The 26,896-nt window shown below is 44.4% G+C and overlaps 3 protein-coding genes across 17 annotated transcripts in view; 2 read left to right on the forward strand and 1 right to left on the reverse strand.

Moving 5' to 3' along the window:
- MLLT10 (MLLT10 histone lysine methyltransferase DOT1L cofactor) overlaps positions 1–11,867 on the reverse strand; it is a 238,787-nt gene extending 226,920 nt beyond the window's left edge. For 4 of the 15 annotated variants that reach the window (XM_037732570.1, XM_037732573.1, XM_017511886.2 and 1 more), the window contains exons 1-2: positions 2,036–2,331; positions 1,751–1,910 (exon numbers count right to left, since the gene is read on the reverse strand). In XM_037732570.1, the coding sequence (XP_037588498.1) occupies positions 1,751–1,910 (160 nt within the window). In that variant the 5' untranslated portion in view covers positions 2,036–2,331. Of the gene's footprint in view, positions 1–1,750; positions 1,911–2,035; positions 2,333–2,719; positions 2,806–11,742 lie in introns of those variants that run through there. The other 11 variants (XR_005197307.1, XM_037732574.1, XM_017511895.2 and 8 more) reach the window with 10 other exon arrangements.
- On the forward strand, positions 9,721–12,905 carry LOC108291488 (myosin heavy chain IB). Its single transcript, XM_037732568.1, has 3 exons — positions 9,721–9,965; positions 10,051–10,568; positions 12,641–12,905. The coding sequence occupies exons 1-3, from the start codon at positions 9,721–9,723 to the stop codon at positions 12,649–12,651; spliced, it is 774 nt and encodes a 257-aa protein (XP_037588496.1). The 3' UTR covers positions 12,652–12,905.
- Positions 12,906–18,719: 5,814 nt separating this feature from the next.
- SKIDA1 (SKI/DACH domain containing 1) lies at positions 18,720–23,126 on the forward strand. Its single transcript, XM_017511897.2, has one exon. The coding sequence runs from the start codon at positions 18,743–18,745 to the stop codon at positions 21,470–21,472; it is 2,730 nt and encodes a 909-aa protein (XP_017367386.1). The 5' UTR covers positions 18,720–18,742; the 3' UTR covers positions 21,473–23,126.
- The last annotated feature ends 3,770 nt before the right edge of the window (positions 23,127–26,896 follow it).

Raw genomic sequence — 26,896 nt, forward strand, 5'->3', positions numbered from 1 at the left:
AAAAAAAAAAAAAAGAAAAAAAAAGAAAAAGGAAAAGAAAAGAATTCATAAAATGCATCTGAGTATAAATGCTCTATCAGTCAAAAAACAAGGCATAGGTATCCAAAACACAGCATCAGTGCCCAAAAACTTGTATTTTTATTCAGGTGTACCTCTAGGAAGGAAAATTTAAGATTCAAATGAAAATTTTCTATATTGGGATATAAAAATTATTATCAAATTTGGATAGTTTATCATCCAGTTCATAAGAAATAACCTTCAGAATGCCAATGAACACGGTAATGGAAATACATCAACCTACGACTTTAAAATCGGTATCTGGTTTTGACACGCATTCATGTCTGTAATCCAGTGCTTTGGGAGGCCGAGGCAGGAGGACCGCCTGAGGGCAGGAGTTCAAGACCAGACTGGCCAACATGGCAAAACTCCAGCCTCTACTAAAAAATACAATTAGCCAGGTTTGCTAGGATGCGCCTGTTATCCCCGCTACTGGGGAACCTGAAGCAGAAGAATCGCTTGAACCCAGGAGGCGGAGGTTGCAGTGAGCCCAGATCATGCCACTGCACTACACAGCCTGGGTGACAGAGCAAGACTCTTATCTCGAAAAAAGAAAAAGTAAAACAAAAATGTCTGGGAATTACAGCATTCTCAGGGTACGTTAGTTCACTACCTCAGAATCATCACCAGTGCATCTAAGTCTCCCTTCCCAAGTGTGACGTTACTTTCTCTACAAAATGCACTTTAGCACATATTCAAATTTTTCTGTCTCCCCTTTGGTGGTAGTCCTTTCCAACAGACTAAAACATCTAAAAACATCTGCATCACTTAATGCCAGATTCAGAAATGAGAAGGGACGTGGGATGCCCAATAAATATGGAGCCACCAAAAAGGAATGTAGACTGTTTTGGTCTGGATTCCTTACCACGTGAAATGGGGAAAAGTCGGCCACTTCAAAGGCCAGAAAAGTATCTTACTAGTTTCCTCAATCTTCTTGTATATCAAAAAAACTCAGCAATTATTAACAACCAGAAATAAGAGGCTCCCCAATAGTCACTTGGCACGGCCACCTCTTCCCTTCAGCCACCTAGGCTGGTGGTGGCCTGCTGAAGCCACAGGCGCTGCAGCAGCCCTGCCACTCCCGCAAGGGCAGGAGCGTCCTCTGCCATCTCCTCCCCAGGCAGCTCCCGGGCGGCAGCGGCAGGGTCCGAGACTTCAGCGGGCCCCGCATCGCCCCCCCAATCTAAAGAGGCTAGGCGACCACGGGCCTCCCCGCCCTCCCCCGCGCAGCGTCGCGTTCCCGAGCCCGTCTCCACACCACAGGAAGTCTCCAAACACTGCGGCAGACAGGCGGAGGCAGGCCAAGGGAGAGGAGGGCGCTCTACGCTCCCAAACCCACACCCCACGGCCCCGGGACCCCGGGAGAGGCGCGCGGCACCCCCGCCCCCACCCGGCCCGGATCCGGGGACGCGGCCGCCGCCCAGCCCCGCCGAGTCAGCAGCCCCCGGCCCCGGGCGCAGGCGGCGGCCGACTGACACTTGAGAGAGTGAGAGCGGAATCACATGACAGTCCGGGCCACACGCACTTTCTCCCACATGCACGGCCCACACCCCCCGCACACCGCCACGGACCCTCCGCGTCTCTCCCGCGGCCGCGGCACGGGGCGGAGGCGCCGGCGGTTGCGGCCCAGGTGGGGGCGGCGGTGACGGTTGGGCGCAGGCCGGCGCGGCCCGGCGGGCAGTTGGGTGTTTACCTTGATGCACCGCGACGCTGCAGCCGTGCCCGTCGCAATAAACCAGCGGGTTCTCGGCCCAGCCTCTCTCGTCTGAGCAAACGCAACAGCCTCCAATCATCTCCTTCATACTATGGGAGACCTCGTCCTCCAGTGACACGGGCCGGTCGCTAGAGACCATCTAAGAGGGAGTTGGGGGGGACCATTAAAAAACACATGCAAGCCGATTAGTGCTTCCCCCCCACACAACCCCCCGCGCCCGCCCCGGCGCCCCCCGCCCGGCCCGGCCGCCCACCCCTCGCTCACTCGGGCTTTGCCGCTCAGTCACTCACGTTCCGCACAGGAGTCAGGAGCCATGTCCTTGCTGATTCCCCCCACCTCCCCTCCACCGCCTCCTCCGCCTCCTCCTCCTCCTCCGCCTTGGCGTCTTCCCTCCCCACCTCCACCCGACCGCTAACGCGGGCGCCCGGAGAGGGCACACATAATCAAGTAGGCCTCCGCACAGGCGCACTGGGGGGGCTCCCGCTGGGCCAGGGTAGCAGAGAGGGAGGGGAAGGGGTCTGCGCTTCCTCCTCCGAGCGTCACTCGGCGTGCGCGCCCGCCCTGCGGCGGGCGTGAGGGAGGCGGCCGGGGCGAGGCGAGCCCTGCGTGCGCGCCGCCGCGGCCGGCCGGCGCCTCCAGCCTACCTCCAGGGCCCCGTCCCCTCCCCCGCGCGGCTCGCCGCCGCCTTGGTGTGCTGGGGGAGGGCGCGAGGGGAATCGGCGGCGCGCGGAGGCCGGAATGAGCCGACGCGAGGGCGCGGGGGCGCGCACGCGGGGGTGGGGACGTTGGGGCCGCCCTCTGCAGCGCCGGTGACTCGGGCCGCGTGTGCGCGTCGGGAAGAGGCCTGGGAGGCGGCCCGGAAGGCAGACGCCCAGGGCGGGGAAGGGGTTTTCTCAGTCTCCCAAGAAGACTCTCCGGGGACATCATCTCCCTGCCGTGGGAACCTACCTGCCGGCCTTTTCCTCCAAGACTGGCCTGTGGGTAACGAGGGTGGGGCGAGTGTGCCAGCTCCCATGAAGGGTGTAATGAAGCATGGCTTCCTGCAGTTGGCCGCGCTAACTTCACAGTGCTGCCGCAGCCTCTCCACCCATTAAATTCACGTCCTGGACTCTTCCCAAAGTTCACCCGCTGGAAGTGCTACCAAATCTGACGCCCATTTACGCACTACATGGGCCCCAGTGACAAACAAAAGTACATCACAGGCTGAAGGTCAAAAGCCCGGTTTAGGGCTGCACTCCGAGAGGGAACGCCAAGGCTCTCCTCAGCTCGCTGTGCAAGACAAATGGTTGTTTATCAGGAATTAACAGTATAATGTGATGATCTGGAAAATGCAGTTGTACTACACCAAAAGGAAGAAGGAACTCTAGCCCTCCTAGTCAGTCGCTAAAAGATAGATAACACCATCAGACAGTGGCGTCTAGTTTTGATGGAGGATTCCTCTTATACGGTCTTTTCTCCAAATTTATACTTGGAAATGTGAGATCATTTAAAAGTGGCAGAAAGATGAGAGCTCCCACCTCACAAACAAATAGAAAATGGATTAGGCCTATCTGCATAGATTAATTAGCTGGATACTGGGCAGTTTTAAACTGTAAAATCTTCCATTGTCGCCCCATTATGCATCCATATAAGCCCGATGTTGATGTTTAAGCAAAAAATGTCTAAGAAAAGTTTAACATGAAATCAGAATTATGTATATATTGTTTAAATGACAAGCCCAGTTAAAAGGCGAATTCATGGCTTTTAATTAATACCTTGCAGGTACAAAATGGTTGTTTACCAGGAATTCCCAACATAAATGTGCTGATCTGGAAGATGCACTTTCGCCATGCTAAAGCATAGAGAGCCCCAGTTCTCCTAGTCGGCCACCAAAATATAATATAATGATTTGGACTTTAAAAGCTTTCTAAATGTTCTTCTGATACAGGGGGGAAGAAAAGGTAGCATGGCGTTTTTCCATTTCAAATTAATTGCTAGAAATCTGTTTAAGAGTGATAATACGTATACAGCACAATCAAAGCATATATAGCAAATAAATTCCGATGTTTTAAAAGCTGAGATATACAAAGTAATGGCAATTAAAATGTACACTAAAACACAATGAGAATTCACAGTACATTTAGAAAAGGTGACAAGAAGACTGCATAATGCGAATTCTTTTTTGGGATGTGACAACAATTAATACATTTCTGGACATATAATAATTATATTTTTAAACTATCTTAATTTATCAAACTAAAACGTCCTTTAGACAAAACTATACTGTTTTGTGTATCTTAACCATATATTTTATCTTCAGTCTTATACAAAAGATACCAGTTCAATATCCAAGTCCTCTTCCGACTCTTATATAGAGCAATTTTGAGTTAAAAATCAATGTGAAACTTCCCCTCCCAAACACTGCAACCAAGCATTTATGCACTAAATTATTTAAAAATACATTTGTTTTATTTTTAATGCATTGGAGCTTAGTTCTTGTGAAAGAATTAATTAACACGTAAAGAAGGATAGGTACCTTACCCTATTCTTTAACGCTTAAATGTAAGTAAACACTTGCTATTTCCTAAACAAAACAAAAAACATCATTTGTAAGAGGATTCAGAAATTTTTAAAAATAGGGAAAATACACTATTTCATAATAGGCCTGTATGTAAATAATAGTATATCTAGAACAAATTTTGTTAAAGATGTATACATAAGTGTTCACAAATTATAATTCAATTATATAAAATTGATTTTAAGATATGGATGAAAATCATAAGAAAAAACATTAGTGTAAATAACTCATTTTCATTTTAACTCGTGAACCAGATATCAAATTTTTTCTTATATATCTGAAGTATAATATTTAGTATAGTTCTATAAAATGTTAAGTGAAAAAGAAGAAAAGCAGGCAGTATGAAATGGTAAAACAGTTCAAATACGCAGTTAATGATTTATTCATTCAGAAAGTATTTATTGAACATTTACTGTGTACTGGGAGCTCTTTTGAATATAGGGAATATAGCAATGAGAAGGTTGTATTTGTCCTTTGTGAGACATATATATATAGTGTCACATATGCAACAATTGGCTGAATATGCTAATTTTCCTACCTCAGAATGGATAAAACTTGTAATTACATTGGCAGAATTGTTAAAGTTCAAGTATGTTTTTTAAAATACATAATAGTATAAAAATAAATTACCATAGGATTTATAAAATAACTTTGTGAAAAAGAACAATTTCATTCATAAAATTATGTTACCCTAAAATCTGATTTCATATCCTCAAAATATCTTTCACAAAAGTATATGTAGTACCTCTAGGATAAAACAAAACCCTGTTTTCTCTAAATATTGCTTCATATAACAGCAGCCAACTCAGTACTAGCTCATCTGTTTCTCCAAACTAATCATCTGAGGCAAACCACAAAAATCCCAAGTAAAGTATTTTATGATGTAACCTCTAACCCTACTATAATGGGAAGATGTATTTGTGCTCTATGGGTAATATATCTTCCAATAATTTCTTTATTCTTTAATGTAGGCACCAAATTTCTGTATTTGCTTTTCCATAATTATTTACATAAGTAGATACTATGAAAGCAATATTTAAAACCATATTCAGTTCAGAGGTTAGTACTATTCATATTTATCTCCTTTTTAAATTAAAGTTTTATCTGCCTTCTGTTTGTGCATATCATATTTAATCTGTTATACCCATTGCCAAGGTATATATATTTCTACAATGGGGTATAGAAACTGAAGTCTGTTTCTACATGAGGTTTATTTCTGTAATGCTGAGACTAGGCACATTTTCCTGAACTCAAATTCTTGACTTCCATAGTGTATAAAATTCTACATTGGCTCTGCAACTAAGTTTTTTAAACAAAAAGCAATTAGAATTCCTGCATCTGCTAAACCTCATTGGAGTCTATAATCTTGTTTCTAAATAAATTAGTTGGAAAACTCAAAACGACACTCTCTTATGATCTGTGCAGACTTTTAGATATATCCTCTTTTACATAAAGGAATCTCTGTTTTTTGTTTTCCTTGCTTGGTATCCAAGAGTTTTTACCTTTTACATTAAAAGTTTTTTATGAGCCATATATTTATGCTAGTATGATTAAAATACTGAAGTGTTTCTGAAACTAGCTTGGTTATTTATGTCACCATAAATCAATACTGTGTCTTTATATATGCAAAACCACCATGGCACCTATATCATGGAGTACTATTCGAAATTTCATATAAAAATATTCTTTGCAATTATGTTTTGAATTGAGATTCTGTTAATGGCTTTTTCAAGAATCTATTTAATTAAACTTGTTAATCTTACTAGGTGATTATTTTTTACTCTCTATCACACTTAGCAAGTGTCTTACACGTAGTAGGTCCACAGTAAATGTTTGTTTAATGCCCTAAATTAGTGTTTAAAAGCTAATTACGCTCTGAGCTTTATTCTTCAAAGTAAAGCAAGATTTGATTTTGTATATACAATTGAACTAAAATTTCTAAGTAATGGTTAATAAAAATGTTCAGATGAATTGCTTTCTCTGAAGATTTTTAATAGTTGAAATTTTTATCAGTTTTTATTTACCAGATAGTTTAGAATTGACTATTTTAAATAGCCCTCAAATGTGTACCACCTTTACATGTAATTGTCATCATTTTATTACAAAACAGCCTCCAACTTAGAATCAATCATAATTAATATTGTTGTTAGATACACTTGATTTTTTTTTAAGTGTGGTAGGTAATTCTGAAATTTAAATTGTGTGTAATCTAAATAAAAAATCTTCTTAAGATTCAAGGTTTAATATTTAAAAGGTTTGGTTTGGTTAATGGTGTTTGGCTACAGAGGTATTTCTTTTCTATAAAACTGATATTGATTGGCTGTATTTACATTTTTTGAGCAAAACACCATGTAATTATCAATGAAAAAATACTATCTAAAAGCTGCCTTTAGGTATTCTAGATGTTACATAAACATCTAGAATAAACTAAGGATTCATAGTTGAACTATTTTTTCCAGGATACAGCAATACTGAAAGGTGTTTACTTTGACTTTTCAGAGTATCATCAATACAGTGTAAGAGTAGTATTGTAAGGTCCATGTTCTCATTTTTTATTGATACTGAAGATCTGCATCTCTATTATAATTAAAGTGTGATTAAAGAGACATATTTAGGTGTCTGTTTATAGGCTACAATAAGATTATCTAAGTGAAAAGATTCTGGACGTGGAAAAGAGGAAAATCAATTTTTGAAATGGAAGAGAACCTTGAGAGAAATGCAACATATTTTAGACCAAGAAAAAATAAATTAAACTGAATTTATAAATACTATTTGGACCAAAGAACGTCACTTTTTAAGATTTAAATATTTTCCTCTCCAAAAGGGGCCACTGCTTACCAAATCCAGAAACAAGCCCAAGAATATGTTAATTAGTGCATTGTGTCCCAGAAAGAATGAGACTGACAAATTCATTTTTTATTCCTTCGATTAATAAACTGTTTGTCCAGTACATCTTAGATTTTTAAAATCTATAATCTGTATATTTACCTCTTGAAACTGTACAGTAACAGTGCCAAGGACCAACATGACTTCATAGGGTGAATCTTATGAAGCTTAACATTCCTGGCGAATTTAAACACACAAGCCTCGGATCACTTTTCGTCAGCCTTTTTTTACTGTGGTGCTTGAGAGCCAGAAGGTAGGTAATTTTTATATGGTGGCACTTTACCCCAATTAAAAAAGCAATGATCGTTGGTGCAAGCAGAAGTGGAAAATATAATGACATAAAATTAAAGAAAGGTATCACAAAGACTGACCAAGAATGCCACTTGTCCCTCTCCATCCCCACCCCCATTCATGCCCCCTTTCCATTTGTTTTTCTCACAAGAATGTCATGACTTCTAAGAATATTTTACTTTAAATGAAACAAAAAATGTCTGAAACAGTCAATGATGTAAAACGGTTCACCTACTATCAACTACATAACATATAAACATGTGAAGCTATTCGAAATATTCAGACTTATAAATAAAAAATGTGAATTGAGGGGAAATGTGGGAGGATGAGTGTGAAACGAATGAATAGACTGAAAATACTTGATTTTCAACACCGATTTTTTTCTGTTCAAACCTTTTCATAGTTACACCTCAAATGATTTCTTAAATAAAAATTTCTCCCTATACCTCGAAATAACTGAATGATTTCCATGAGGAAATGCAAGTTTAGAAAGAAGACTCGCAAAATCAAAGTGTTAAAATGCAAGCAACTTTTATAGCATTTCAAATGCAAAAACACAACCCACACAACCTTTAACTGACTCTTAAGGGGTCTTTTCAAAGATGCTATTTATGAGCATCATCTGTTAACTTCTTCCTTGTAATTCAAAACTCTGTCAAATGATGTTTTCATGATGACGTGTAAATATTCCATTAAAGATCAATTCTAATTGGTTTTTTAAAATCCACGTTGGGAAACAGTGCTTCATAACACAGAGACTGGTAATGAGTATTTTAGAAGGAATTTCCGCAAAGTTTATCATAAACCTAAGTCGAAATTACTCTCTTGCCCTAGTAAGGTTTGGACTACAGGATTGAAATTATTTCTTCTTGGGCTTTCACGCACGATGACTCTGGTCTTGTCGACAAGATTCCCAAGCACTTGTTGGAAATCTTCATTTAAAAAAAAAAAAACAGTGACGTTGGCCAGAAAGCCTTCTTCCACATGCCTCACAAAGAAAAACACACAGAGTTTATTAAGTGGGTTACAATTATTTGTTTCTAAAACATGGTTTAAAAGCAAATTAAACGTTTTTCCCTTTTGAAATTCCCTATTTTGAAAACGCATTTCACGTTAAGAAAGGAAGCCCGTTTTTGTCAGGGGTAGCTCAGCGTTTCCTTTTAACACTTCACTTCTTGTGTACAAAGAAGAGCTGAGTAATCAGTAATAAGGATAGCGAAACGTGCTTTTCCGAACTCCTTTGAACCTTGACTTTTTCTTAAATGGATATTTCAAATATTAAATAAGCGGCTGTAACTTTCCGGATACTGAATAAAAACTGCCCATGCCTATCTCTTATCTATTACTTTGCAAACACATCTATGTCGCTTTCCCTTTTTTTCCTAACGTGTGCGTGGCAGGCTCGCCCGGCTTCCTTCAATTTCGCCGCACGCTATAAAAGCTCCTTCCTCCGAGGTCTTCAGCTCGGAACCCTCGCTGACCGAGTCTGATCATAAAACTTGCTGCGCCGGCCCGACCCGGCCTGGCTGGAGCTCAGGAGTCCGAGGAGGCGCGGACCCGAGTCGGGTTGGCCCGCGGGACCCCTCCCTCGGTCCCGACCCGCTCGGCTAACGACGGCGCGAGGGCAGAACAATGGGGGCTGCCAGGCGGGCGCGAGAAGCCGAGTCCCGCTTCCTCCGCCGCGCCGGCCGCGCGCCCGGTCCCCGCCCCCCGCGGCCCTTCCCGCCCGCGGATTCGCGCTCGCCCGGGCCGCCGCGCCTTCCTCCCGCGGCCTGGCCCGGCGCTCGCCCCGCCGCCCGCACGCTTTCTTCCCCGCCTGGACCTGGCCAGCCCTCCTTCCCTCGACTCCGACCCACGGCGCTTCCTCCCACAACTCCAGCTTCTTCCCTGCAGCCGCCGCCTTCCCGCCCTTTTCTGAATGTATTTTTACAATTTCCTCTTCATTTCCAAAAGTGCCCGAGAAGTCTTGCTTCCATCTTAATGTTGATTTGCTATTTCCCTGCGGAAAACATTTCCTCAGGAAACCCCAAATCTAGAAGGAAATACAGCAAACCCCAGAACACTTTTAACCCTTAAGACATCTTGTATTAAAAAAAAAAAAAAATTAACTCATGTATGTCTTAAAACCGGCCCAAGAACCATCCCTCTTTATTTCCTCCTGCAAATCTATTATTTTAAACTCTCCATCTAGTGCCTTCGGACGAGAGGGCAGAGAATGTGCCCGGCAGCACGCAGCAAATCAGAGGTTTTATCTTACGCCTCCTGGGACAGGGAAAAAAGTGGAACGTGGCCGAGGGAGCTTCCACGGCAGAAAAGCGACACAATTCGCTGGGGACGCCGCCGAGCCAAGCCAGGCGGGGGAGGCGCGGCGGGGGCGCCGAGGGCTCTCGGGCTCGCGGCCGGGGCGCCGCAGCGAGGAGGGGAGGCGGTTTTAAGTCGTGGGGGCTGGGAGGGCGGCGGGTCGGGCGTGACGAGACTTTCGGAGGCAGGATGGGGCGGCGGTGGAGTTGCCTGGGCTTTCTCATCCCCCCACACACACCCCAAGAAAAAAAGGAAAGTTGGAGGGAGGCGGAGAGGAGGGCAGCCATCCCCATTTCCTCCCTGCGACGCCGCGGAAGGGCTGGGGCCGCGTGGGGCAGAGAGAGGGCGCGGGACGCGGCGGGCCAATCGCAGTCAACAGGTCCAGGCCTCGGCGGGGCAGCGGGGCCGGACAGCCGGGAGGCCGGCGCCCCCTCCCCTCGGCTCCCCGTCCCTCCCCTCTCTCGCTAGCCTGGCGCAGCAGGGGAGGCTGGGCCCGGCCCTCCCCGCCCCGCCCGGGCCTCGCAGCGGCCGCCTCCGCCGGGGCTGTGGAGGTGGGGGCGGGGCGGGGGTTCCCCGCCGGAGAATCCTCCCCCGGGGTTGGCGGCGGGGGCGGGGGGCAGGGGGCGGGGGCGGGCAGCCCGAGCCGGGAATGGAGGATTAGGAAGGACTCGAGCTCGGCACGAGCGCGGCCCGCGCGAGGGATGCTGGGTAAAAAGTGGCCGCGCGGCACCGGGAGAACACGACGAGGAGCCGGGGTCAGAGGTCAGGGCCCTGGAGCCCGGTGTGCAGAGCCTCCCACGTGAACGCAGCGAGCAAGAGAAACCTTTTTGTTTTCGACCGCACCAGCATGCTCCCCTATTGACCGAGCTGCTTTTCCTGGGCTGCTGGAGAGAGGAGCTCCATCGCGGATCTCCTAACCCCACCCCCCCTTCCACCGCCAACACACTTCCCAACTCAACCCTTCCTCTCAACTCTCATCCCAGCCCCCGTCCCAGGCTTGCAATAACTCAGTAAATTTGCTTTAACAACAAGTGGGGGTGGTTGCATTTACTCCTCCCTCTCCTCTCTCCTCCCCCTCCTCTTGCTGCGGCTCTTGACACTACTACAAACCAGGACTATAAACATAAACATGTGTCACTGTAACAGGGCAGGTAATATACTGATTTTGAGGTGGGGTGGGGTGGAATGGGGCTTGGTCGCCGCTTGGAGGGCAGTAAAAAATCGCGTTTCACGTGCTCGACTGCTTTGGGGGCTCCCCCACACATCGATCCATTTATATAATGCCGAAGGCACTCGGTCACTTATTCAGCCACGCATATCTACAAAACCACACTTGCGAACAACCAGCGTACCCCATAGCAAATGCATTTCAATACGAATCCCTCTCCTTTCCCAGCTAGTGCTGCCATTTCTTCTATTAGCAAACAGTTACGTGAACACTTGAATCCCTTTTCCTTTTTAAAAATTCTTTTCCAGATAGCCATGAGATCATTTTTCGACCTAAATAGTGCATGTCTTCCCATAGTCACTATCTACATATTTTGTGCGCAGGAACCCCTTCAAACAGCAAGAAAAACTATTTAAATGACTGAGTTCGAAATCTAGTGTGCAAAGGGTATTCCTTGGGTTTTGCCTCCGTGCCTTGAGCAACTTCTGCTGCAAGTTGCTGAGACTGGCGCGATGGAGATCCGCCACAGCAAGCCTTTTTTATTATTATTATTATTTAGTCTATATTTACCCTGCCTCTCAACTTTTTTCTCATTCTTAGTTCAACAAGCCTAGCAACCACTACCTAAGGTAGAATAAAGCGAATCCCTTCCCAAGCTTTTTGGCTTGAAACGGAGGGAGATACAGAAAATGTTCAGATGGGGAAGTGGTTCCCTTTGTTCTTTCATTGTTTCTCTACGAACTGGTGGATACAAGGACAAACACTTACCTTCTCTTCTTTTTGGTCCAAAAACCAGACGTTCCCATCAGCCTTAAAATACACAATCCACCTTGAAAGTAACTACGGGTGTCGGGAGAGCTTGTATTCCATTCTTTTTCGCTCTCTGCCCTCTTTTAGCGTAGGATTAAGTTGCCGAGCACGTTGCTGCAAGCTGTAGGCCCCCACCCCCCCCCGCCTTAGTGAATCGGTCACGTTTAGGACCCTCTAAGTCCATCCTAATTCTGCCAGTAGAATTGAGAGTATTGGAGCTCTAAACTTTCAAAAGGAAAGGGGCCTGCAACTCTCCAGAAAACCTAGAAATACCCCGGAATTTTTTACCATTGTGTTTTTGCGCCACATCACCAAATAGTATTTTCCAAGAAATAATAGATATGTCTTTGAGAAAATCTTTTTTTTAAAGTTTATACTTAGCAATGCGGGGCTTAGAAAGATGGAGTAAAAGGCAGGTTTGTATCGGCATTTAACGGAATGAGTGCGTTTTCCATAACGTTTGTCGTGCCATGTGTTTTTTTAAAACACAAACAAAACACTACCACAACTGAGAAAGGAAGTAGAAGTTTGAATTAAAATGCTGTGGGACGACTTTAAAAGAGACGTTTACTTGAAATTTATTAGTGTAAAAATTGGCCTCAGAAGTGAAAAGTAAGCTTTCCAAAGTTAAAAAACTTAATTTTCACCCTATGATTCCATAATAAAAAAGCGAATTTTCTGGTTAATATGTGATACTGTCAGTGTTGAGTGTCCAGCCTGTTGGGCATTAGTGCCCAAACCTTGCTCAAATCTGATTATGATGTGATTTGCTGATGTCATGAATATGAAATGATACTTGTGCATCCATAAATTTGAACTTTTTATTTTTTTTCTTTTTCTTTTCTTTTTTTTGTAGGTTCCCAGTAGCTGGAGCAGTGAAAGACAGTGATTGGCTCCAGTGCTCCTAGAAGGATTTGGGCTGAAGCCAGGGGAACAGAACCAGAAGAGGATTCCCTTTCCAGAGACCATCAGGCTCCTCATGTCTTGTCTCTCCTCTCTCCCCTCGTGGGTGCTCAGGATTTCAGTGTGGCTGAGCAGCCCATAAGTAGGCCTCAACACTTGGTGTCACCACTTCAGTCTCTACATGTTTGGCCCTTTCGTAAAATAAACAAAAACTTGGGCAACCCTAATAATTTGTGGTTCTGGATATTTGTGTATTATTTAATACCTGAAGGTCAAACTCTACTTTCTCTGATTTTTTTTTTTTTCTGCATTCAGGATCAATTGTGAAAGGCCGCTGTGTCTCATAGGAAAATACTGCAACAAAACAAGATAATTGGGGGGAAAGGCGGTTGCAGTAGGAAAAGTGGCTTTTCTTTGATAGCATTTAATTGGAATTAAAAGATTCTTGAGCTGTAAACATTCTTTATTTATTCAGCACACATAAGCAGGCATTGTTTTATCACCATCATAATTATGGTGTCCTTTAAACTGGCTGATAGCAGGAAAGATAAGGGAATGTGCCCGCAGATTCAGATCAAGTCTCACTCCTTTCTTTCTTTTCCTCCCTGCCCCCTTCCCCCACCTCCACCATTCCTTCCTTGGTCACTAGGGTCCCCCACAGCCCTTTAGATGAGAAGAGCAAGAAGATTGTGGCCTAACCGTTTCTTACATCATGAAAGTGATTTGTACCTCACTCTAATTTGATGCAATCCATAACCTCCTTGTCTCCTATGTTTATAACTGCTTTTTAGCTTGCAATATGTGTTATCTGGAGGTGCCTATTGCTCACCTGTGTAAAATCTCATCCACTAGGGTTTGTTGCTTTACCTTTGTCTAATTTAGAAAGCACACTCTTAGGGCTTTTTCAGAACAAAGCCTCACAAAACCCCCTTTACCTCCAAGGATTTGCAAATTTATAAAGGCTGCATTGAATTCAAGATGGGTCAGGGGGCAAAAAAAGGGCAGAAGGTCACTGCATTTTGATTATGGGTCAGTAGACAACATGGCATATACCCTGTGTCCCAAACTTCTGTTAAAGACAGGGTTTTTCAATGCCTAAGAACACAGGGATGGGCCCTTTTGGAGACTCACCCTGATTTCTTTAAATGAACCAAAAAGAAAAAAAATTAAGAAAAATATACAAAATATACTGAGTTATTTGTTTCCCATTTTAACCATTTCTTTTCCTCTATTCCCATTTTCCCATCCTAAAAAGCAGAGAAGATGTGATATTAGATAAATTTAGCTAAAGAACTGTTGAGATTTTATTGTCTTATATCCTCAACTAATTCTGCCATATGAGACTTTATTATTATTTGAGACTTTATCTTGTGAGTATTATAGTTACTTTTAGTTAACAGCACAAGGGGCTTCTTTTATTCTTTTAACCAGCATACTTACATTGTTGAGGCCTTTGTGATGTTCCTTACTCTTTTCTGTCTGAATTCACTTTGAACAAAATGTGCCCAGCAATCACTAAAACAAATGTATATGGTGAAGAGTTGGGGTGGGAGGCGGGGAGTGATCCTCATTTAAATTATGTATGTATGGGTGAAAGCTTGGAAGGAAAAGGATTATTTTAATGCTCTTCAATACTTTAATTATATGACAGTTGTAGTGTAGAAATGCAAAAGTACTCTTAGGTTTTCCTTCAGGTTTTCAAAAGAACTTTCCCCATTAGTAAACTACTCCTGCAAATTGCTATTGCATTTCCCAGCTAACCATTTAAAAGACTGTAAATGCCGTGTGCATTACTTCGCTCCAGAGGAAAGAGGTCAGACTGAATTGCAATGGTATTTAAACATAAAATACAGTGAAAATAAATCAAAATAGAGCATCTGAAGGTAAATCTAGCACGTTCATATGGGAAAAGTAAAGACAAATATGTTCATATATTCATGGCCCTTCCCTTTAAAAACTGAAAGTGCTGATTTTTTACAATAAATGCAGAAGTAAGTGGACATTAGGAATATATTTCAATCTGTATTGGCTACAGAGTATTTTCCTTTTGCAAGCAGCTTTGTTTTCAAAGCTAAAGCACTTTTTACAATAGTGTGTAGATTAGGTATTCCTCACTGAGTAAATAATCACATTTAATTAACAAACTCAATGCATATCATACATGTGCCTAAATTCACAATAATTCCCTGGACCCACAGAGAAGAATAAATACATAAATGTTAATTTGGACATATCTATCTACATATGTACATGCATTTGAGAAACACAGAAGTTGATGTATCTTTTCTTAAAAAATAATTTGAATACAGTCCATCATCTGAATTGGGTTCATCTTTGATTGTAGAGGCAACTGACATGGTCAACAAATTTATCAAAGAAACCCCCTGGCTTTTGAAGCATAGTACTTTATACATCTGGATCTGCACATCAGGCAAAGTAAGTAAATTATTGCATAACTTTAAGCATAATTGATAACAGACACCTTTAATTTTTCATCCCCATTCTTTTGGCCAGCTTTCGCATTAATAATCTAAGCCATAAATGTTGGTAGCTATTGATCGAAATCCCCGGTGTGCATGCAAATCCATCTTAAAGTCCCCTGCCTTTCATGTGTGAGCGCTCAGGGGCCTCTGCTAGATCTTTTTATCGGGATCGACCCCCAATGTGCCTGGAGAAGACCCCGGATATGCAACGTGTGCTGATGGCCACAAGAAAGCTGTCACATTGTGTGTGTGTGTGTGTGTGTGTGTGCGCGCACACACGACCAAGAGTGCTGGATCCTAACACACACATACACACAAGGATGGGGAAGTTAAAGGAACAAAAGAATGTATTAGACAAGAAGAAAGATGTGTAGTAGGAGTATTAAAAATGTATAAGTGTAAAGGTGTCTGAGTGCACATATAGAGATACTTGCACAGAGTCTATATAGACACATTTCTCAAATCCCCTAGCCTTTATTTTTCTCTATTTGACCTAACAGATTATGCCTTTAGTTTAAAAATATATATACTTAATATGCTACTAGTTTTCAAAACAACCTAAATTGCCAATATTTTAAAGGTGGAAAGAGAAGAAGAGAGAGGAAAAGAAGGTAGTTTTGAAATGGCCACTAAATCATGTTGCTATGTGTAGGAGGACTAGGGGGGAGGGAGAGAGAGAGAGGGAGAGAGAGGGAGAGAGAGAGAGAAAATCTAAACGGGAAAGGAGAGCAACTAAAACTACCTGGCCAAAAAAAAAAAAAAAAAGAAAAGAAAAAAGGATGCTCTAGCCAACCTTTTGTACCGTCTTCTCAAAGGCTTTCTGAGTTTACTATTTCTTGGCTGACTCTTTGGTCTAAATCTTAAAGCTGGGGGAGGGGAATGGGCGGGGGTGGGGGTGGGGGTGGGAGGGAGAGGGCTGGCAGTACTATATAAGTGCATCAGAAGGAATTTTAAAACGACATTATTGTCGCTGGCAATAGAAAGACTCTGGTCATTTTACTTTTAAAAACAAACACCAGCATCTGCTTTTCCTGGAAACTTCGCTTTCTGCTTAAACCTTGTGCATTTTGTCTCCGGTGAAAGTGAAAGAGAAAAACGCGGTGTAATAGATCCAGATGCGAAAGAAAGCCAACTCGGTGGATGGTATTAGCTGTGACGAGGCATTGTTCATTGCTGCCTCTTGGTTACGTTTAAAGCCTGAAATATCACGAGATCCATTCAATGATCCTACTCTCATTCAAGGGACAAAAATGTAATTTGCTGTAGCTCTGATTTCTTGGATGGAAATGCTAGCCTTTGATTTCAAAGGCAAGAACTAGACATCGCGGTTTGTACACACATTGATTAAGTTGAAGAGCTGCGATTACATCTGTGCTGAGTGCAACAGTAGTTCAGGGGCTGACTTTTCAAATCCCAACCTCCTGAGTTACAGACTCTCTTAAATAGACTTCCTTAATTTCCGGATGCACTCCTTGAAATTCCCAATTCTCTTCAAAATTCCTGGGAAATTACAAAGGAGATGAGGGTGGGGGTGGGGAATCATGGTCGAGATTTCATCTTGTCAAGCAAACTACCTTTTTATATGTCTGATTCATCTGTTTTTATCTTTCTGTTTTCTTTTTTGAGCCATACCTGCTCCTGCCAGCCAGACCAGAGCAGGGGAAGCTGGAACTTTTGATTGTGAAGAAATAAATTATTGTATAATTTTTTTTCTTGCAGGCTCAGAAATATCCGTTTATTCTTTTAATCACACGGATGTGTCTATTTTTGGAGGAACAAGGAAATACATAAATGCCTGGATTGCATTTATGTCGTAGTTGCAAACACCGAACAGTTAAGAAGATTTTGCCGAATTTTGCAAAGCAGCCAAGGAGCCGCCTTGGGATCGTGGTAATGCGACTGGGAGGACCCTTGTTCTCATTTGACAATATTTTGGATATCCTTGAAAACGACACCAAAATATGTCTTAATTTGACTAAGAAGAGGTTAAATCACATTGATATTCATCCAAAGTGATTTTGTTAAAGCAGATGCTTGGCTTTGATGGAAAAACTGGGAGTTGTGGAAGATTCACCTAAACTACTAACCCAAAGCATCACAAACCACTGAAACAGTCTACATCGTACATCAGCACTTTCTTTTCATCGTTATTACGTAAAACCTCTGGAAACACCTTGGGCGTTTGACATTTTCTTTTCTTTGCTGCAGAAGGAAGCAGTCTGCTCCCTGGAATTCTGACCTGTGGTGAACAGGACCCTGGTAAAGGCTTTGCTGGAGACTCTTGCACGATCCTGCCTCCAATCCAGCACTGTTAATTGTGGAAAAGTGTACACATTTCTGGCTTATCTATGCTTTGTTATGGGTCTGACGTGAAACTACCTCCTCCCCACCCCACCCCCCAGCAGAGAACCGAAATCCAGTTGAATTGTTACAGTGTTTCGGAGCTGGAACCTTGAACTGCTTCCTTGGTCAAATAACTTTGTTTCTGGTTGTAAAAAGGCATTTCGGGGGGAAAAAAAGGAAAATCGAGAGAAATTCCAAACGTAAGTCCATACTGGGGTGGTTCACGGGGCGGGTTTAACTTTGGAGCTCCCAGCCGATCTCCTTCCCCACTCCTGTAAGGGAAATACCAGGCTATTCTGCACATTTTCGCTTAAGCTCCATTTTCCAAAAGGAAAAGGGGGTGGGGTATATCTCTTTCGGCTTGATAATGTTTTTTAAATGCTTTTCTTCGAAATGATAATAGCTGTATCGGTAAAATGCAAATAAAGGAAAAAATAGGCAGTATTTCTTTAAAGGCGAATATACGGTGCCGGTTTTTTTTTTTTTTTTNTTTTTTTTTTTTTTTTTTTTTTTCTTCCTTAGCCATACACACACTGCTTCTGATGAAGTCTGTGAGTCAGGCTGTTTCTGAGCTCCGATAGTTTAATGGAAAGATTTATATACCGACTGTATTATTTACTTTGGGAGGGGAGGTGGCAGTATAAGGGTATGCTAATTAGCGGGAGATTTTGGGGGGAAGGGGTGGAATATCAATTTTTATTGCATCACCTGTCAGGAGTGTCCAATCAGCGCTGGCTTTAGGGGAATTAATTGATGAAGGTGTCTCCGGACGAGCTCACTTCACTCTGTCATTTTATTTGTAGCTAAAGCAGCGGCGGGAATAGCAGCTGCATTTCTTTTCTCTTTCTCCCTTCACATTCCATTATCATAGTGCTCCAGTGGAGAAGGAAGGAACAGAGGGGCCCAGGTACTGATCTGCATCGGGACTTAGACCAAAACACTGGCAGATCAGAAACCGGATGTTTTTTTCCCTCTTTTTTAAAAAAACGAAAACAAACAAACAAAAAAAGCAAGAATCAAGTCAGTGTAATTTCATGGGGTTTTCCCCCCTCAATAATTTCGCCTAGAGTTTGGCACTTCCTTCACCGGGAATAACAGTCTTTGTTATTTTATTAGCAGGATGCCTTGAGACACACGCAGCATCTGGCGGAGGATTAACATACATACATGTGTATGTACGCGTCACGTATATATTTACTGCAAATGGTGGGGATCATTTAGTGCCCGAGATGGGAGACCTGAAGTCAGGTTTTGAAGAGGTGGATGGCGTGAGGCTCGGCTACCTCATCATTAAAGGGAAGCAAATGTTTGCCCTCTCCCAAGTCTTCACGGATCTGCTGAAAAACATCCCGAGGACGACCGTGCACAAGCGCATGGATCATCTGAAAGTGAAGAAGCACCACTGCGATCTGGAAGAGTTGAGGAAACTCAAGGCAATCAACAGCATCGCCTTCCACGCCGCCAAATGCACGCTCATCTCCCGGGAAGACGTGGAAGCGCTCTACACCTCCTGCAAAACCGAGCGCGTCCTCAAGACCAAGCGCAGGCGGGTCGGTCGGGCCCTGGCCACAAAGGCGCCGCCGCCAGAGCGCGCCGCCGCCGCGGCCAGTCCCCGCCCGGGTTTTTGGAAGGACAAGCACCAACTTTGGCGGGGCCTGAGCGGAGCCGCGCGGCCCCTGCCAATCAGCGCGCAGTCCCCGCGCCCGGGCGCCGCCGCCGCGCGCCCCGCCGCCCATCTACCTCAGATTTTTAGCAAATACCCCAGCTCGCACTACCCGGAGATCGTGCGCTCGCCGTGCAAACCCCCTCTAAACTATGAAACTGCCCCGCTCCAGGGAAACTACGTCGCCTTCCCCTCGGACTCGGCTTATTTTCGGAGCCTGCTGTGCAGCAAGCACCCGGCCGCCGCCGCCGCCGCCGCCGCCGCCGCCGCTGCTGCCGCCGCCGCCGCCGCCGCCGCCGCCTACTACCAGGCATCGGCGGCCGGACCCCAGCCCAAGGCGGCGGCTGGCGCTGGAGGCCCGGGGAACCTGAGCTACCGCTGCAAGCGCAAGCGCGGCGGCGCCAAGGAATGCCTGCTCGCGCCCCACGCCGGCGCGCGGCGCCTGCTGCTGCTGCCCAGGTCCTACAAAGCCAAGGCGGCCGCGGCCGCGGCGGCGGCGGCGGCGGCGGCGGCGGCGGCCGCCGGGGCCACTTGCCTGGAGAGGTTTCATCTGGTCAACGGCTTCTGCCCCCCTCCGCACCACCACCACCACCACCACCATCACCACCACCACCACCACCACCACCGGGCCCAGCCGCCGCAGCAGAGTCACCACCCCCCTCACCACCATCGGCCGCAGCCCCATCTGGGCAGCTTTCCCGAGAGTTGCAGCAGCGACTCCGAGTCCAGCTCCTACTCGGACCACGCGGCCAACGACTCGGATTTTGGCTCCAGTTTGTCCAGCTCCAGTAACTCTCTGTCCTCGGAGGAAGAGGAGGAGGAAGGAGAAGAGGAGGAGGAAGAGGAGGAGGAGGAGGGGGGCAGCGGGGCCTCGGATTCCAGTGAAGTCAGCTCGGAGGAGGAGGACTCGTCCACGGAGTCGGACTCCAGCTCCGGCTCCAGCCAAGTGTCAGTGCAGAGCATCCGATTCAGGCGCACCAGCTTCTGCAAGCCTCCCAGCGTGCAGGCGCAGGCCAACTTCTTGTACCATCTGGCCTCCGCCGCCGCTGCAACCAAACCCGCTGCTTTCGAGGATGCCGGCAGACTTCCCGACCTCAAGAGTAGTGTCAAAGCGGAGTCGCCGGAGGAGTGGAATCTACAGAGCTGGGCCCCCAAAGCCTCTCCGGTGTACTGCCCCGCCAGCTTGGGGAGTTGTTTCGCAGAGATAAGGAACGATAGGGTATCTGAGATTACATTCCCACACTCTGAAATTTCCAGTACTGTAAAGAGAACTGACCTGACAATTAACTGCCTGGCAGAGGGGGCCTCTTCACCTAGCCCAAAGACAAACAATGCATTTCCACAACAAAGAATACTCCGAGAGGCTAGGAAATGTCTACCAGCAACTCCTACTACACACTGTGCAGATAACAACACAATAGCTGCTAGGTTCTTAAATGATGATTCTTCAGGAGCAGAAGCAAATTCAGAAAAAGATTCCAAAATCTCTCATTGTCCTGAATTTGCTACGGATTTGCCCTCTTCGCAAACTGATCCTGAAGTGAACGCTGCAGCAGCAGCAACTAAAGCCGAGAATCCCTGCACTGACACAGGCGACAAGACATTGCCGTTTCTGCACAATATTAAAATCAAAGTAGAAGACAGTAGTGCTAATGAAGAATATGAACCTCACCTTTTTACAAATAAGCTAAAGTGCGAGTGCAATGATACAAAGGGTGAGTTTTACAGTGTGACTGAGAGTAAAGAGGAGGACGCCTTGTTAACCACAGCCAAGGAAGGTTTTGCATGCCCTGAAAAAGAAACTCCTTCCTTAAATCCACTGGCTCAGAGTCAGGGCCTTTCATGCACTTTAGGTTCTCCAAAACCTGAGGATGGGGAATATAAATTTGGTGCCAGGGTGAGAAAAAATTACCGGACACTAGTACTGGGAAAGCGACCTGTCCTTCAGACACCTCCAGTCAAACCAAATTTGAAATCAGCTAGAAGCCCTCGTCCTACAGGTAAAACTGAGACACATGAAGGAACACTGGATGATTTTACAGTTATAAACAGACGCAAAAAGGTAGCCAGCAATGTAGCATCAGCAGTGAAAAGGCCATTTAATTTCATGGCAAATTTTCCTTGTCCACCATCACTCATTATTGGGAGAGATGGGGATTTGTGGCCGGCATATTCCTTAAACACCACTAAGGATTCTCAAACTCCTCACAAGGCCCATCCTATATGGAAATGGCAGCTGGGCGGTTCTGCAATACCTCTTCCACCTAGTCACAAATTCAGGAAATTTAATTCATAAAAATGCTTTGGAAGATATTTTCTTGAACCATATTACCTTCCTTTTGTTGTAAACTGCACAGGATGGTTTGTACAAGTCCATTAATGTGTTACACCCCCTTTGGAGTCCTGGTTTATCGCATTTTGAAGACAGAAATCGGATTACTTTTTTTCCGTTGCGGGTTTTTTTTTTTTTTTTTTTTTTTTTTTCTGGAGTAGGGTGGGGGCGGGGTGGGAGAAGGGTTGGTTTACATTCCACAGACTACTTCAGGCTAAAGACTCAAGTAAAACTCAGTTATTACGGTAGAGCTGGAACACTTTACTGTTTCAATGCTAATAATGCACCCGGTACCTCAATTCAACTGCTACAAATAAATGTCAAAAGGTTGAATAATAAATATTACAATGAGCCATTAAGTTTATGCACTAGATTTCAGAGCTGAAAGTGTAACTGTTAATTCAGAGAAAGTTTGCTAGGTTACATGGTTACACAGTGAGGTGAGGTGAGGTAGCAAGAAGTTTCTGTGAGCCCAAAATTTTATTTTCTGGAGCTCTTGTTTGTGGGATATCTTTTACTTTTGACTCCCCTCATTCCCTCTCCAAGAGTAGTTGCACTTAACTTTTTTTTTTTTTTTTTTTTGAGTGGAAGGATTGGGGTGTGAGTCCTGATTAAATACTGGTAAAAGCTGCCTCATGCATACTGAGTAAAATAAATATGGAATTATATTTTTTTTGTAAAGGGCGTGATTTTACTTTTTTAAAGCCACTCCTTGCAATTGAAAAAGTCCTTTTTGTGTTCTCACCCAAAGGTTTTAAATAAGGTGACTTTTACTGTTGTCTTGCTTATCTTGTGGTCTGAACATGACTCTTCAAACTCCCATAACAATTGAAATATTTTTTCATTTTCTTTTTCTTTTTTGAGACGGAGTTTCACTCTTGTTGCCCAGGCTGGAGTGCACTGTTGAAATCTCGGCTCACTGTAACCTCCACCTCCCGGGTTCAAACAATTTCTCCTGCCTCAGCCTCCCGAGTAGCTGGGATTACAGGCGTGCACCACCATGACCGGCTAATTTTTGTATTTTTAGTAGAGACAGGGTTTTGCCATGTCGACTAGGCTGGTCTCAAACTCCTGACCTCAGGTGATCCCCGCCCCCACCCCCCATCCCCGCCTCAGCCTCCCAAAGTTCTGGGATTACAGGTGTGAGCCACCAGGCCCGGCCTGAAATAGTTCTCTTAATAGCAGGGTATTTTATGGTCAAACTCTTGATAGTGACAAAGCAGTAAATACAACCAAGAAAAAGAAAATGGGGGTCAGAGTTGCAATACCCTAAATGAAAAATAACAGTTTTTTCAGGGCTTTTTGGTACCAGAACTCAGGCACTTGGATTTTATTACCTTATACTTTTTCTGCATCTCTCTAAAACTTTTGTTTTCGGACCATCCTGTGTATAGAGCAGGAGAGTTTCTACTGCAAGTGACAATCAGAGGTGACTATCTATATTTGCACTTAAAATCAAAGTAGTTCAACATGCAAATACTAGGGTCTAGCCCTTGGTAAGGGCCATGCTGGTGTACTGTGTTGTGTTGATGGAAGCAGTAAATCAAAATTATGGAAATTTGCACTGTTGAAAAGCATGCTTTAGCTTTATTTTCAATTAAAAACACTGTTTAAAATTCCTGGTTCCATACATTTCTACTTATTCCAGATTGAAGAACGGTTAACAGGATTGAATGGTTTTGTTGACATTTTCACTTGTAATGTTTTTGCCTGAAAGAAATGCATTTACTGGGTGTAGTGTTTTGTTGTAATACTATGTGATGAGGCCAGTCAGGTCTGTTTAAAACACTGGTGGATTTCTTTCTAAGTAACAACAAAACTTCATAAACTTGCTACAAATCAAGTAGGAAAAACTTCAGGCTTAAGAAAGTGAAGCAGAGATCAGTGATTATTTTAATGAAAGTTGAATCTAATAATTTCTGGTCGACCTCTTTTAGCCTGACAAATTATGTATCTCAGATCCTTGCCATCTTGAATCTAAGAAGGTGCATCTATAGTTCATAAATCACAAAGCAAAACAAAACACCAATGAAATGTTTACTGTGTGAATTTAAGCCACTATTTCTCATGGAAATTCAGTCTGTTGTTTTTGTTTTTCCTTAACTTTTTAGCTCCTATTCCCTTTGAAATTTTCCTTTTGTCTATAAATGTTTCAGATACATCTGGATGGTCTCAGCCCCTAACTGCTAAATGTGCTCTGTGGTTTTCCTCTTATTGTAAAGGACTGAGGCTGAGAATACCTGCATCCAAATACATTTGGATGGAGTAAACAGATGCTTTCAACTGCCTTCCTTCCTTTCCTTCTTGAATGTTGCCATACCAGATGTAGGTTCACTGGATTCTTTTTTATTGGAATGGTAGATATGGTCAAAGTAAAAATCTGGGGATGGTATCCTTGAATTCTTGTTTGTATATAATTTCAAAGACCAGTCCATGTTACAGTTAATGCCCAGAAAGCTGAACAATTGGCTTCATAGTCTGAGTTATTCCCTCTTTGGAGGCAATATAGAATTTAGCTGCAATAAGTTGTCCTGAAAAATCAATCTGTAATAGGTGTGACATTCACATTGGAAGTCTGTAATTTTTACTCTTTTATTACTTCTAAGTTAAGGAAGTTCAAAGTATGGTGACTACTATATGAAGACTAGTACTTCTCTTGTTGGCTAAAGACTAATTGTTCCTAAATTATAAAGTGAGAATATATAGTTGAAGTCTGCAGATCTTGGGTGTGGAGGGACTGTAAGATGGAATAAGCACAATTTAAAACGAATATACCCTATGGAATTTCTGACATAAAATATTGGCCTCCAGCTTTGACACTTAGTCTCTACCCCTCAGAGAATCAATAGTTTCAGTTTATAGGAGCTGGAGAATGAACAGCAAGGAGGCCGAAGCATTCCAAAATGATGCCATCAAAAGGAGAGAAATTAAATAGTCAACACAAATTTTATCCCACAGTACTACTACAAGCCAGCCAACCACAGCAAAACCTGAGTTGGGGCTTCTGTAAGGAAAGTGTACCAAATAGTATGCAGTAACTTGCAAATACAAGGTATTCTTTCAATTCCTGCTAGCCTCTTAGTTGTTCCCCATTCTGCTATGGGAATTATTCTCAGTATTATTTATATTATTTTGGTTGTTTTATGATTAATGACAATATCTAGACTTTCCTAAGCTGCTATAAATGTCTCATTTGTTCAGAAAGTTAAGCCTTATTGAGAGAAAAACAAAAGTTACCTCCATTGATAGATTACATTTTTACATTTAGATGTTTTCAGAGCATAGAATTGAAAAAAAAAAAAAAAAAAAAAAAAAAAAAAAAAAGCAAGCACTGTATGGCTCCAGGGTGACTGATTCCTGTGTCTAAAGCCCAACATTTAGAGACATGAGGAAAAAAGCAGGAAAAGGCTCTTTTTCTAACTTTTTGGGTTAACAAACTTATTTTTGGTCTCCTGTAAAAGTAATTTCCTGATAAGACTGTGAAATGAAAATTTATTTTTTAAGAGGTGTATGTACTCTGTCTTCCACAGTCAGGTTATCTGCCTTTAAATAGAAAACGCAGCTTGCTGTTTTTCAACTATTTACTTTTTAAAGTGGGTGTTCTTTTCTACTGGCTTACTTGATTACAGTGGAGTAATCTCAATAATGGTTGTTTATTTGAAAATCAACAAGGAGCCACCACTAAACAACAATAACACAAACTACATGGGCTGGTGTTGGATTTTTATCTTTTATGTGTCTGGGTGACTTTCAATGGTCTAGAAATTCCTCAAAGTTCTAATCAACAAGAATTGGGAGTTTCTGCTGAAATGAAAATGACAGTTTTGTTTGCATGCAGGAAGAGGTGTAGAAACTAATTCCTCAAAAGCATTTTTTTTTCTTTCAAAGACAACAAAAACAAAAATCCTTCATGGTAAAGGTTTTTTTTTTTTTTTTTTTCCCCTTTTTTAAATAAAGCATTAGCATCTACAAAATAAAGAAAATGTGGTGAGTTTTGCTTCACCTTGAAAATAACTTCCTGCTGGAAAGGATGTAAAAAGAAGGAGTTCCCAGAGCTAACTAGGAAAGGGGGGAAAAATGGTTCCCATCAACTAACCTCAGGAAATTGGCAAGGAGGAACAAGGCATCCACCTTAGCGAGTCCGCCCGGTCACCCCAGCCATTCCCAGGATTTTCCCCTTTCCTGTAAGGAAGAACTATTTTTGATGATAGCTTTGGTTTTGGTTTGCTCCCTAGGCCAAAGGGCATTTTGCAAACTAGCCTGGGGGATGGGGACGTAAATAGGAGGGGGGGGAGGGCTGCATTTTACCTGTTTGGCAGGCCCTCTTTTGCAAAGAAAAAAAAAAGGTGGGGAGGGCTTAGGGGGGCCCAGCTATCATTCTTCGCCCATGCCCTGGGCCCCCGCTCCTCTCTCGCTCCTTTTCAAACTGTGGCGGCCTCACAAGCTCCTACTTTAAAAGGCCTGAGATGTTTTGCATGAAACCCTCACAATAGGGGTTGAGGGAATTGACAGTTTCAAAAACAAGGCGTTCAGTCCTTTCCAGCTGCCGGCCCCGCTCTCTCGCACCAACTCCTGGTTCCTCTCTGCTGGTGGCGTCCTCCGGGGCGCGCGGCCGCCTCCACCCCGCCAGCCCGCGCTCCGACCGGCCCACCCCGCCCACAGGCTGTGTTTGTAAACAGCGGTCAGTGGCCGGGGGCTGCTGGCGCGGGCTTGGGGCCTGACGGGCTGGGAGAGAAGAATGGGGCCGGCCGTTGGTGCGATGGGCTGCGGGCGAAGGGCGTGCCTGGGGTCCTCGGGGGTTTTGGGGTCCGCTTCCCCCTCGCTTGCCCCCGGCCGCCAAGCTCTAGGGCGCACCGCGCTGAACCCAGGTCAGCTCCTGGCTCTCTGGCCAGGGCCACCACCACCAGAAAGATTTTTAAGTGCCGCCATTTTGCGTGGTGGCAAACAAATTTCTTTGTGACTTTTGTTTTCCCGCCCAGATCTTGCTGTCCTCTGAATGGGTGACGATGTCGATCCCCGGGACGGGAGGGAGGACCCGCGCCCCGGCACCTCCCGCGCAGCCTCTCGGCCCGGCGGCCTTGGAGCCAGGCCCGGCGGGAGCAGAAAGCTCAGGGCGCGCGGGGGCCAGCCCTCGGGGCCTGGAACGCCTCCCCTCACTTGGCGCTCCTTTTGTGTGTCCCGAAGTCATCGCCCACCCTGGCACACGCACACGCAGCCTCGCCGTTTCTCACCTTCCCAGGCCTCATCTCCGCTCCCCAGGCAAATGGGGCCCAGCTCTTCGCGTTGGGCGGAGGGCTGGCCAAGGCCTCCAAAAGGCGCGTGTGGATCGCCAGTGGCAAAGGGATGGGGTTTTCCTCTGGGCCAGCAAGGCCGCGAACGCCTTCTGGG

The sequence above is a fragment of the Cebus imitator genome, unplaced genomic scaffold (genome assembly GCF_001604975.1).
Source record: "Cebus imitator isolate Cc_AM_T3 unplaced genomic scaffold, Cebus_imitator-1.0 Scaffold456, whole genome shotgun sequence".
In the NCBI taxonomy this organism is placed as follows: Eukaryota; Metazoa; Chordata; class Mammalia; order Primates; family Cebidae; genus Cebus; species Cebus imitator.

Bases quoted from the DNA above. Each gene is read 5' to 3' on its own strand.
- LOC108291488 (XM_037732568.1), top strand. From the start codon at position 9,721: ATGTGCCCGGCAGCACGCAGCAAATCAGAGGTTTTATCTTACGCCTCC. The intron at 9,966-10,050 runs GTCGGGCGTGAC...ACACACCCCAAG, and splicing joins GGGGGCTGGGAGGGCGGCGG to AAAAAAAGGAAAGTTGGAGG.
- SKIDA1 (XM_017511897.2), top strand. From the start codon at position 18,743: ATGGGAGACCTGAAGTCAGGTTTTGAAGAGGTGGATGGCGTGAGGCTC.